The sequence below is a fragment of the Camellia sinensis genome, chromosome 3, assembly GCF_055761805.1.
Source record: "Camellia sinensis isolate YWXY chromosome 3, ASM5576180v1, whole genome shotgun sequence".
Lineage (NCBI taxonomy): Eukaryota > Viridiplantae > Streptophyta > Magnoliopsida > Ericales > Theaceae > Camellia > Camellia sinensis.
Window position 1 is genome coordinate 25,985,998 of NC_138963.1, and position 12,196 is coordinate 25,998,193.

At 37.2% G+C, this 12,196-nt stretch overlaps 1 protein-coding gene, 1 long non-coding RNA gene and 1 pseudogene across 3 annotated transcripts; all 3 read right to left on the reverse strand.

The window, feature by feature from the left end:
- Positions 1–3,028: 3,028 nt before the first annotated feature.
- Positions 3,029–4,479, reverse strand: LOC145822407 (uncharacterized). 2 transcript variants are annotated; one of them, XR_014363634.1, is made up of 2 exons: positions 3,394–4,479; positions 3,029–3,306 (listed from the first exon to the last, which is right to left on the reverse strand). It is a non-coding gene; the product is annotated as an uncharacterized LOC145822407 (long non-coding RNA). The 2 variants fall into 2 exon arrangements; XR_014363633.1 differs by having other exon boundaries at positions 3,029–3,321; positions 3,394–3,600.
- Positions 4,480–5,289: 810 nt separating this feature from the next.
- Positions 5,290–6,104, reverse strand: LOC114287394 (fasciclin-like arabinogalactan protein 11 pseudogene; annotated as a pseudogene).
- Positions 6,105–8,022: 1,918 nt separating this feature from the next.
- Positions 8,023–9,603, reverse strand: LOC114287414 (fasciclin-like arabinogalactan protein 11). The gene has a single exon (XM_028230752.2). It carries the CDS (start codon positions 8,943–8,945, stop codon positions 8,118–8,120), a length of 828 nt encoding a protein of 275 aa, XP_028086553.2. The 5' UTR covers positions 8,946–9,603; the 3' UTR covers positions 8,023–8,117.
- Positions 9,604–12,196: the final 2,593 nt, after the last annotated feature.

The window sequence follows — 12,196 nt, forward strand, 5'->3', positions numbered from 1 at the left end:
ACCACCTACTACCACACCTACTACACCTACCACCAATTTACCCTCACCTACTCCTCACCTACTACTCAAATCCTCTTCTATATAATAGGAATCCTTGTAATATCAATAACACAACAATCAGATATCAATCAACTCATCAATCAATAATACATATATTTTTACAGAATTGATGGTGAACACAGAGGAATTTGAAATTTTAGTTGCAAGCTCATGATCATGTTGTAATATATGCAAATTAATAATTAAACGCAAAATCCAATTTTGCATTCAAGCTTTGAGAAAACAATGTATTCTTACATTCAGTAGAATTTTAGGCAGAAAAAGAGAGTGAGAAGACTGTTGCTAGAATGCTAACTACTATAACAGAACTTCCATTTATAGACCTCCACTACCTTTTCCCACAAGAATTGGTCTTTCTTGCCCTTTGCGGAATAGATTTTAGGAATCATTAGTGTAAAGTCGCTCCATATGAACTTATCCAAACATAAGTTCTTTAACATGTAAAGTTCCACATTAAATATTATTTGGGAGGTTAAGTTCTTTAACATGTAAAGTTCCACAGTAAAGTTCCTCATTTCTTCCTTTTGATTAGTCAATAAAATTAAATTTTGTTGTTGATCAAAAAAAAAAAAAAAATTCTTATTTTAAATGGCTATTTTTTGGATAGTGTTACCCTTCAATTAAATGTTCATCAATGTGAATGGCGGTGTGTTGAGTGTTTACATATCAGACTATTAATTTTATTTTTTATTTTTTTTGTTTCAAACTTTAAAATATTAACTTTCATTATGCACATCCTTTTTGGTTAAAATTAATATTTTTTTATTTTAGTTTGTCAAGATTTATCAAATATGATTCATATTGAATATTAAATTATGTATAAAAAAAGCAAGGAAATTTCTCAATTTCAAACTGTGAAATTTCTAAAATTTGTGAAGATAACTTAGATTGCTCCAGACTTCTTCAACCACTTCTGATATTGTTAAAATCCACCCACTACACCACTACCACCTCACTTACTCCACTAAACCTAACCCACTACACCACTATCACCTCCACTTCACCTACTCCACTAAACCTAACCCACTACACCACTACCACCTCCACTTCACCTACTCCACCTACCACCTACTACCACCTACTCTTCTATATATAGGAATCATTGTAACATATCTAAACATCAATCAATAATACTTCATTCATTCTCTATACAATTCTCTTTATACATTGAATTTTAACATGGTATCAGAGCAAGGTTAAGAACTTAGTGATTCCGCTTCACCGGCGGGCGGCAGCCTCGCCTTGGCCGTCCGTCGGACCTCTACACATACCTTCACTCCGCTGTCAAATTTCTTGCTGCTCTCTCTTGAATCCCTTTCCACATATCATACAGAAATGGCACTGCCGTTTAAATTTGGCCCAGAAGGAAATATGTCTCCTCAAGCAGCCCTTGGAAACCCAGATGATCGAAGTTTTAATAACAACTCTATGCGCAGCTCCTCAAGCTATGATGATATTCCGGGTTTGCAACATCTGAAGGATGAAAGGGATACAGCTATGCGACAAACACGGCAACTGCAGCAGGAACTGTCACCCTTCAAGCTCAAACAGAATACCCTCCAGATATGCAATGCAAAGATAAATTTCTCCTACAAAACACAATTGTGGCTTCAGATGCTGATGTCGATGAGCTTCCACAAGATACCTTTAATAAAGACAGTGGAAGGACAATACAAGAATGCAAGCTTAGGGTTGTCTATCTCTCTTTCCCATGTGCACTTTTCTTTTTATTCTACTTTTTGACATACCAACCCATGCATTTACTCTCTCCCTCTCGGCAGACCTATGCACATGGGCACACACTCAACACACTACCACAAACAAATAAAATAAAATTCCTCATAGCCCCTGCTTGACACACCAACCCACTTTCTTGTTATTATAATAAATAAACTGATGTGATCCACTCTTTTTCCCCAAACAAATAAAATAACTAAATAAATAAGCAAATGAATTGAACCCTCCTCGGGCCACCCAATTCACTTTTCTTATTATTATATATACATTTTTTTCATTCTAAAATATTCTCCACCCAAAATCATTATCACATTTTCCACCGCCCAAATTTTATTTTTTTATTATAAAACTTAATTGGTGGTCTATTTTTATTCCTTATTATATATTCATCATCACCATGCTTATCATTTCATCACTATCTCCATATTTTTTTTATTATTCGATTCCCTTACTTTTTCAAAAAAAAAAAAAACATTCATCATTCCACAAACTCATTTTATTCATGTCGGGGCTCACCCCGATCACCATTTTACACCAAAAAAAAAAAAAAAAAAAAAAAAAAACAACGGCTTTGTTTTCTTTTCTGCAAACAACCACATCCACAGGCGGGATTTTTCTTCTCTTCGCCTATTCCGCCGGTCTTTTCTTCTTGCCTCCGTCCTGGGCGGCCCTTGACGGTGTTGCCTCCGTGTTTCCCACTCCACTGGGCACGATCACTATTCCCTGCTCCTCCACTGCAGCATATGGCGGACCTCCGAATCGGAACATCACGGTGGCCTTCCGCTTCAGCTCCTTGTTTTCTGCCTTTAGCACACTTATCTCTGCTCACGCATCCTTATACATGCGTTGGAGTAGAGCCAGCTGGGAGTTTAACTGTTGCACCTCATTTGTCCTGCTCTGCAGCCGGTGCGACAAGTTTGTGACCGCAGTCATGGTTTCCACACATGACTTCAGAGTATACTGATTGGCCTCAATATCAGTTTGCACCGCCATTTTTTGCTCCACCGACCGCATCGGAAAGTTCAACGGAGCAAACACAGAGGTGTTTGGTTGAGGTTCACTGGCCACCGCACCAGTTCTCTCTCTTGTTGACTCATTGAGGTCGGGAAAGAGAGTGAGTAGACCATGGGATGAAGAGGCCATATTCTGGGTAGCTGAACGGGAAGAAGAGGCCATGTTTTTTGGGTTGCTGAGTGTTTCCGAGAAGGGTTGGATACAGAGTATTTACAGATTGTTTCAGAATAACAAGTTCAGAGGTTTCAGTCTGGTTTGGTTTCCTCCGCCTCCGCATTGGTTTATATTGACACAGACGACGCGGTCGACACGCCGCTCTGTCGCTCACGTGCCTCGCCGCGTCTCCGGCTCACCTTTTGATGGCTCGACGCTTTCTGTCGGGCATGACTTTTGATGAAGTGGGCGCGCCTTTTGAGGGCGCAACTTTTGATGGCACGCCTTTTTATGGATTGGGCACGCATTTTGATGGCACGTCTTTTTATGGATTGGGCACGCCTTTTGATGGCACGCCTTTTTATGGATTGGGCACGCATTTTGATGGCACGTCTTTTTATGGATTGGGCACGCCTTTTGATGGCACACCTTTTGAAAGATTGGGCACACCTTTTGAGGGTGCGACTTTTTAGGGGTCCGACAAGACTCTGTAAACTGTCCCGACATTGATTCCGGTTAGCTCCTTCAAGGGTCCGACAAGACTCTGTAAACTGTCCCGACATTGATTCCGGTTAGCTCCTTCATGGGTCCGACAAGACTCAGTAAACTGTCCCGACATTGATTCCGGTTAGCTCCTTCATGGGTCCGACAAGACTCTGTAAACTGTCGCGACATTGATTCCGGTTAGTTTCTACAAGGGTCCAGCAAGACTCCGTAAACTCTCACAACATTGTCTGCTACAACGGTCCGACATGACCTCATAAACTGTCTTCTACATCGGTCTGACACCGCCATCCAGTGTCCTCTACACCGTTATGACACCACCATACAGTGTCCTCTACAACGTTATGACACCCCCATACAGTGTCCTCTACAACGTTATGACACCACCATCCAGTGTCTTCACCAATGGTCTGACACGACCATACAGTGTCTCCTATCCTCTTTTATTTTTATGTATTTTCTTGTTTTGTTACTCTCTCCAAACTCAAGTTGGTTAGTTCCTATCCCCCTTGAGTTTGCTGGGGACTGTTAAAATCCACCCACTACACCACTACCACCTCACCTACTCCACTAAACCTAACCCACTACACCACTATCACCTCCACTTCACCTACTCCACTAAACCTAACCCACTACACCACTACCACCTCCACTTCACCTACTCCACCTACCACCTACTACCACCTACTCTTCTATATATAGGAATCATTGTAACATATCTAAACATCAATCAATAATACATCATTCATTCTCTATACAATTCTCTTTATACATTGAATTTTAACAGATATCTTCTTTGCCAGTGTTTCAATGGATCAAAACCCCCAACAAACACTACTTTAAAAATAAAAATTTTAAAAAAAACCGACAAACACCATCATCCTGGACACTTCACTCCCAAAATTTTGTCCAATTTTGGACTAATGGAATTAATACAACCTAATTCCCACTGAAGAACAGTTGTATAGCAATCAATCACCTCACTGATCACCGCTTTCTTGAAGTCTTGCTCGGCGGCTTTGAGCATGATATAGTGAGCTATGTTGCCAATGGCGAGGAAGCTGGAGCTGAGGTCAGTGTTTGGGGGCAAACCAATATCATAAAAGAAATTTAATGAGTTAAGGCCATCGTTGAACTTGGAGGGGATTTATGTTGGTCTGTGTTTGCATTACCCTGGTATAATGATGGGTATTTTGGTCTTTTAGTTGGACATGAGACTACACATGCTCAAAAATATTAGCTGGGACTTGTGTTGTATAGGTACATATAGGAAAATGCTGAGATTTGTGATATTTTATGGATTTGTAATTGGCTCATTTAGTTTAAGTTTTGTCTGTGAAATAAAGGTAGGGATCATGCGCAATTGGATAATTATTGTGAGTTCTGATGCACTAATTTGAAATATTGTATCTCCGTTATGTTGGAAAGGTCCTTCATTTTACAGGGAGTAAGCAACATTTTCTCTTCAAAATTTCCATAGGATCTAGATCTGGAATAATTCAGTCGTCAAGTGACAAAGTCTTTTTGATCATTGACAGGATACCATCAGGCACGTAGGCGGCAATAGCCTTATGTTGTGGCTGCCCCTCAACTCACATCCTTCATGCTACTACTACTGTGATAGCAACTGGACAAAGCTATGTGGAGTTTTGCGCAACATGAATGGAAGCATGCCCACCATTATAGCTTAGCCAACCCAACTACTCTGGTTTTGGAAAGAGAGACAGTGTGAGGGAGAGAGTTTACTCAAAAGGAAATATTTGATTTAAGTGAAAACATGATAGCACTGGTATATAGAACACAATCAACATCAACCAACTCTCAACTCAAACACATAGAGAGCGCTGCAAAAAGGAAACCTGTAATGGACATTGCATTGAGTGGATGATGAATCATGCGCATTGCGCCAGAAGCTATAACAGCAGCATCATCAGTAGTGGGTACTGACGCTGAACCTGAAGGAGCTGCGGCCTCTTTCTCGGGCTTTGATGGTGCAGGAGCTGGCGATGGAGATGGAGTTACAAAAAAAGATAATGGAAGGAGCACCTGATCCACCTGATATACCGCTAGCTGGTTATCAGAATAAATTGTGGCGGATATTGTTGTGTTAACGATACCAGTTGATATGTTCACCTGACTCCCCACCGTGGTTATATTTAGTGGGTACAGTGCATTACTACCGGCCTCTGTGCTCACTGGATTGCTCACAGTTTGGAATGCAGGGACAGAAAGGAAAGAAGAGATGAAATGGAATTTTACCAGCTGAAACTTTTGCTGATCGTTGTACGAGTTTAGAGCACCTGTTTTGAGGTTACCAAAGGCATTGTCAGTTGGGGCAAACACGGTTAGGCTTTGTTTTGAATTGTTGAGCTTTTTGTAAATTTCGGTATCCAGTTGGGTGCTCTTTAGTAGCCGAATCAATGTAACAAAGTGACCAGCCTTTTCAAGGATTGCAGTGATGTTGGTTGGACCTGATGGTTTTACTGGAGCTGGTACCAAAGTCTGGGAGGCTGAGCAATTGGGGCTTGTGGTGGAGGCTGAGCAACTGGAGCTTGTGCTGGAGATTGAGCAAAAACTGTGGGGCAGCAGAGGAAGATCAGTAGAAGTGGTAATGGTGAGAGAAGCTGCTTTGACATTTTTGTGGACTTTCTTTTAGTATACAAAGCTTCTTTGAAGTGAGAAAGAAGAAGAGTTCTACTTGTTTTGCTGCTAGGGAATTGGGATTTATTGAGTACAGTGGGGTGAGATGAGAAGTGAGTATGAAGTTAGGTAAGAGGGTGTATTTTAAGGTGGCAAGAGAACATTAGTAGCATATATATCTTGTTTAAGGTAAGAGAGAAAGAGTAGTGGGGTGTTGATGGTGCTGAAGCAGATAGCTAGTGGTTTGCTTTGGATTTGTGGAAACGGCTGAATACTTGATTGAAGCTTTTTGAGGTTCGCATCAATCTTCATTTTGCGAAATGAGCTAGCCACTTTTTAGAAGGAAAAAAGAGAAAAAAGAATCAATCAGTGTAATGAACTTGTTAATTTGGAATTGATGACCAATGCAAAGGAATTTTAATTAATTTGGATTTGATGCTGAATGCAAAGGAATTTAAAATTCTAGTATTATTCCCATAAGCTCATGATCATGTTTGTATAGTGTGCAAAACATAATTACCATCCATAGAGATAGTTGGAAAAATACTTAAATGTAAAATCCAATTCTGCAGTCAAGCTTTGAGAAAACAAATGTACTATTGACACTCACTAGAATTTAGAGAGACAAAGAGAGTGAGAAGATAGTTTATTAGAGTGCAAATTGTTAAAAGAGCACTTCCATTTATACTATAGACCTCAGCTACCTTATCCCATAGAATTAGTCTTCATTGTCCTTTATGGAATAGATCTTGTTACAATTAACTTTTAATTACCATAAGCCCTCTTAACAAGTACGTCCTGCATTAACTCTTAGTTAGGATTAACTTTTTTTATTCGTTTGTATTATATTATACATTCTCCATATTGTGTATAACTCACTTATGTAGGAAACGATACAAAATCTTGATATGTCATATCAGATCTCTTTTAATTAGAAGTCCTAAATTTCACAACAAGAAACTCTGGGCTTCTACTAGTTTGATACCTAGCAACATGTTAATGACTAATACCAGACAGTACAATTATACAAAATAGAACCTTAAATTCTTAGTTAGTCTGCAATTCAATTCTTACATTATATAATATCTCAATTGAGTTAAAGATACATGGAATGGAAGTCTCCCTCTTTTTTATGTAATATTTTCCAACTCTTTTTGATATCTATCTCATCAATTTGTATGTTACCATAGATTCATGCTCCATTTATTTTGGCCCAAAAAAAAATCTTGGGGAAAATAATTTTTTGCAAATTTTTTTTATGGAAAACGTTTTTTGTATTTAGGTGCCATCTTAAAAATTACGGTATTAGTGGTTGTGTTGTGGTAATGGTGGTGTGAGTGGTAGTTGTAGGGGGGCAGTTGTGATGGTTGTTGAGTGGCGGTGGAGGCAGCAACAACAGTGGTGGTAGGGGGTGGTGTGGTAGTGGAAAGGAAATGGTGGCGGTGGCAACGTCTGCAGCTGCAGCAGTGGCGGGGATGGTAAGGTGGTGGACTTGGTAAGGTTTCTATGTTCCTTCACAACATTTTACATTTGTGGTTCAGTTTTGGCTATGCATTATACAATGATGATTAATGAATTCAAAATATTCCTGGTCAATTCTTTTGAGATGACCTAGATATGCTGACATTTGTGTCATTTTTTGGATTTGAGATTTTATGTCTGCAAAGTAAAGTTAGGAATCATGCACAATTAGATAATTATTATATGGTTTCTGATGTGCTAATTTGAAATATTGCATCTCAGTTATGTTGGAAAGTTTGTCCTTAATTTTATCTGGATTCTGGAGTAACCAAAATTTTGCTTTTAAATTTCCATAGTGGTTGTGGAACCATTCAGTCGCCAAATGATCAAGTGTTCTAGATCAGTAGCAATTGGATGTGGAATTTCAAAAAGAAAGAGAGCAGGGGAGAGGAGTTTACTCAAAAGGAAGTATTTGATTCAAGTGAAAACATAAACATCACCGGTACACACAACACAATCAACATCAACCAGATCTCAAGTCTCACAACTCAAATACATAAAGACAATGCTGCAAAAAGAAAACCGGCAAAGGACATTGCATTGAGTGGATGGTGAATCACACGCATTGCACCAGAAGATTTAGTGGCAACTTCAGCAGTGCTGGACCCTGAACCCGTTGGAGCCGGAGCTTCTTTCTCGGGCTTTAATGATGGTGCCGGAGCTAGTGATGGAGATGGAATTACAAAAAAGGACAATGGAAGGAGCACTTGGTCCACCTGATATATTGCTAGCTGGTTATCAGTATAAACTGTGCCAGTTACTGTTGTGTTAACAATCCCAGTTGATATGTTCACTTGATTACCTGCCGTGGTTATATTTAGTGGGTAGAGTCTGTTACTACCAGCCTCTGTGCTCACTGGATTGCTCACAGTTTGGAATGCAGGGACGGAAAGAAAAGAAGAGATGAAATGGAATTTTACCAGCTGGAACTTTTGCTGATCATTGTATGAGTTTAGAGCACCTGTTTTGAGGCTTCCAAAGGCATTGTCAGTTGGGGCAAACACGGTTAGGCTTTGTTTTGAGTCATTGAGCTTTTTGTAAATTTCGGTGTCCAATTGGGTGCTCTTTAGTAGCCGAATCAATGTAACAAAGTGACCGGCCTTTTCAAGGATTGCAGTGATATTGGTTGGACCTGATCGTTTTGCTGGAGCTGGTACCAAAGTCTGAGCAAGCGGAGATGGTGCTGGAGGCTGAGCAGTTGGTGATTGTGGCGGAGGCTGAGCAGCTGGAGCGGGGGCTGGAGACTGAGCAAAAACTGTGGGGGTGCAGAGGAAGATCAGGAGGAGTGGTAATGGTGAGAGAAGGTGCTTGGACATTTTTTTGGATTTTCTTTTAGTTTGCAAAGCTGGTTTGAAGTGAGAAAGAAGAGGAGTTGTACATGTTGTAGTGCAAGGGAATTGGGTTTTTATTGAGTGGGGTGAGATGGGAAGTGAGTATGAAGTTAGGTAAGAGGGTGTATTTTAAGGTGGCAAGAGAACATTATATCCTATCTATCTTTTTTGAGGTAAGAGAGAGAGTGGGGTGTTGATGGTGCTGAAGCAGATATAGCTAGTGGCTTGCTTAACAAGGAGGAAAAACAGCTATGTGATTGAAGCTTTTGTGGTAGACTTGCTTGATCTTCATTTTATGATTCTCTCTCTCTCTCTCTCATGGAAGATTTTTCAATGTGGGCTAAGCCAGCAACTGCAAGTCCTAGCTTATTCATCAAATTGAGAAAGGATGACAAAGCAGTAACTTGGCAACCATACACAAAATTTTCTTATTTTATTTGTACAATTGTGCACAGTGCATATGAAGTGGATATGATAGATGTACTCTTGAATTTCTTTGATATGCAATGCTATGTTTGTTTTTGCAGAAACCCTTTTCCAAGGGAAAACGTGTTTCTATGTTTGGTTGCAATTCTGAAAATGAGGGTTGCTAGTAGTTGCGATAGTGCTGGTGGCAAATAAAGTGTAATTTCTTGTAGATTTCTTAGGCTTAAAATTATATTCATTTGATCATAACAAGACATCCCCTAATTGCAATTTACCAAACAATATTTATATTTTAGCACTCATATTTGATAGCATTTCATTCACTGTTTATAGACAGGCATTGAAAACCATTTATTAATTGACATCTCACTTATTAAACTTGCAAATCGTATAGATAAGTATTGAGAACCATTTAATTGACATCTTACTTATTACTAAATAACCTGCAAAGAATGGATTAGCATTGAGAACCATTTAATTGACACCTTACTTATTACTAAATAACCTGCAAAGCATGGATTAGCATTATAAACCGTTTAATTGACTTCTTAATAACTTGCAAAGTGTAGGGATCAGAGAAAGAGTAGGATCTAGAAAATCAAGCTTGAAAGAACATACCTAAAGAGTTGAGTGTAATATAATTCAGACTTAACTATCTAGAAATTATGTTGAATTATCATTTTGTGATTTAAATTTATTCTATACATGGACCTCACATTATATAAATTCAATCTCAATCACACAACTCTCATTCGGGATACAATCGAAATTTATATGTGGGATTCATACCATTTTTCTAGATTACCACGACGGTACATTATTTTTTTTTTTTTTGGTTCCGCTGATACAAGGGTAAATCTAAGTGCACACATATGCGTCTCATCTTATTAAAATTTTTTGTGCTCACAATACAACTGTTACCACAAACATCAAGAAAATAGGGTAGTGAGTAATTTTTCTGTACCAATTTTACTCATTAAAGAAATTGTAAACCATTTGGTGCACAACAAATTTGAAGTTTTTAATTATTCAAATATGATATTAAGATGAGACGTAAAGAATTATAATCATAATAATAATGAAAATCAAATATATTACATAATTAATGCAAAAAAACTTCTAAGCGACAGAAATAAATCCCAACAAATACACGGAAAATAAAACTCGCTTACATGGGTGAATGCGTATCGCACTTTTTGAAAAAAAAATATTCAATTTTAAGTTAGATTTAAAATAGAACTACTTAAAATTTAAAGAAAACATGATTACTTAAAAAATATATTGAAATATATGAAAAGTATATAAAAGTGTACCAAAATAATAAAATGTATATTAAAATTTTAATATTTGTAATATTATTTGATCCTTAACTAAAGCCAATAACCTATTCATAGCAAGATCCACAAAAAATAAATTAATTAAAAAATTAAAATAAAAAGGGACAAATTACCCGCAACTCTTTTTTGAAAAGTGTGTATTCTATTTAGTCCCAAAACTTTTTAGATAGACTCAAAAGTCCTATACTAATTTATCTTCTCATCTTTCCTTACACCTGGCTTCTCTCTGTATCTCTCTTTCTCTAATCGGCGACGACCACGACAACGACTACGCCTTTTTTTTTTCTCTCTCTTTTTAATCTAGAGTCGCCGATAACTGGCGACCATTATTGATTGGAGTTCGCGTGCAACTACCGAGCACCAACTCCTTACTTTGTGCTCATCAACGGCAAAAGAGATAAGTTTTCTGTAAAGAAGATGAGTAGATCTACTCAAATCTGAGATCTGAGTAGATTTACATCAGATCTGGTTAGATCTAAACTAAAAAATAGTTGTCGAAGTACAAGCATCTCTTTATATCGGTCTCTTTCTTTCGATCTCTCAATTTTAATACTTTTTTTTTTTGTACTATACGCTTTTATTTTCCTGTTATAATGGAAAAAATTTCAAGTTCTGAACAAGTTATTTTTTAGTTTTAATTACAAGCGGTGAAAATTTTATAATTTTATAATTTCAGTTTTTTTGGTGCAGAATTGAATCATTCTTTAAGATTGTAAAATTTTGCAGTTTCATAACTTTTTTTAGAACGGTAAAATTTTGCAATTTCATAACATGTCTTTCAATTTGATTAATAAGAATAAATACTTAATAGAATCATATTTTGAAACTGTAATATTTTACAATTTCAAGTTTGCTTTTTAGTTTGATCAATATTATAAATTATTTGCTTAAACCCTACAAAAATTAGAAATAGCATATGTTTTTTTTCATTGTTGTTGTTTGTTGTTCTTAGTTTTTTTTTTTCTTTCAATTTATCAATATTTAGTACATTTTTCTATGTTTTTTTCACTTTAATTTCTCAATTTATTCTTCTTCTTTTTTGGCAATATTTTTGACATTCCGGTGAGTCTCCGGTGATATTCTTGACGTCCAATGAATATTCTAGACATTTTAATGACTTCCGGTGACGTTCAAAACAATCCGGCAATACTTCGACAAATTTTCGATGATATTCCGGCGACTACTAGGTGATGTTGAAATATTTCGGTGAGTCTCTGATAACTATCTGACGGAAGTCCGATGGTGATGAGATGTAGGAGCGTCTTTAATTTTTTTATTTTAAAAATAGGATTTTTTTTGTAACAATTAAAAATATATAGGATTAATTGGTATAAGTATTTTGTCTTGGGATTAGATGAATTTTAAATTTTGTATACGGGACTTATCAGTGAGTTTTCTGAAAAAAAAAAAAAAAAAAAAAAAAAAAAAAAAAAAAGTTGTAGCCCAATCACCAACAAAGCCCATTTTAAGTAC

Bases quoted from the DNA above. Each gene is read 5' to 3' on its own strand.
- LOC114287414 (XM_028230752.2), bottom strand. From the start codon at position 8,945: ATGTCCAAGCACCTTCTCTCACCATTACCACTCCTCCTGATCTTCCTC.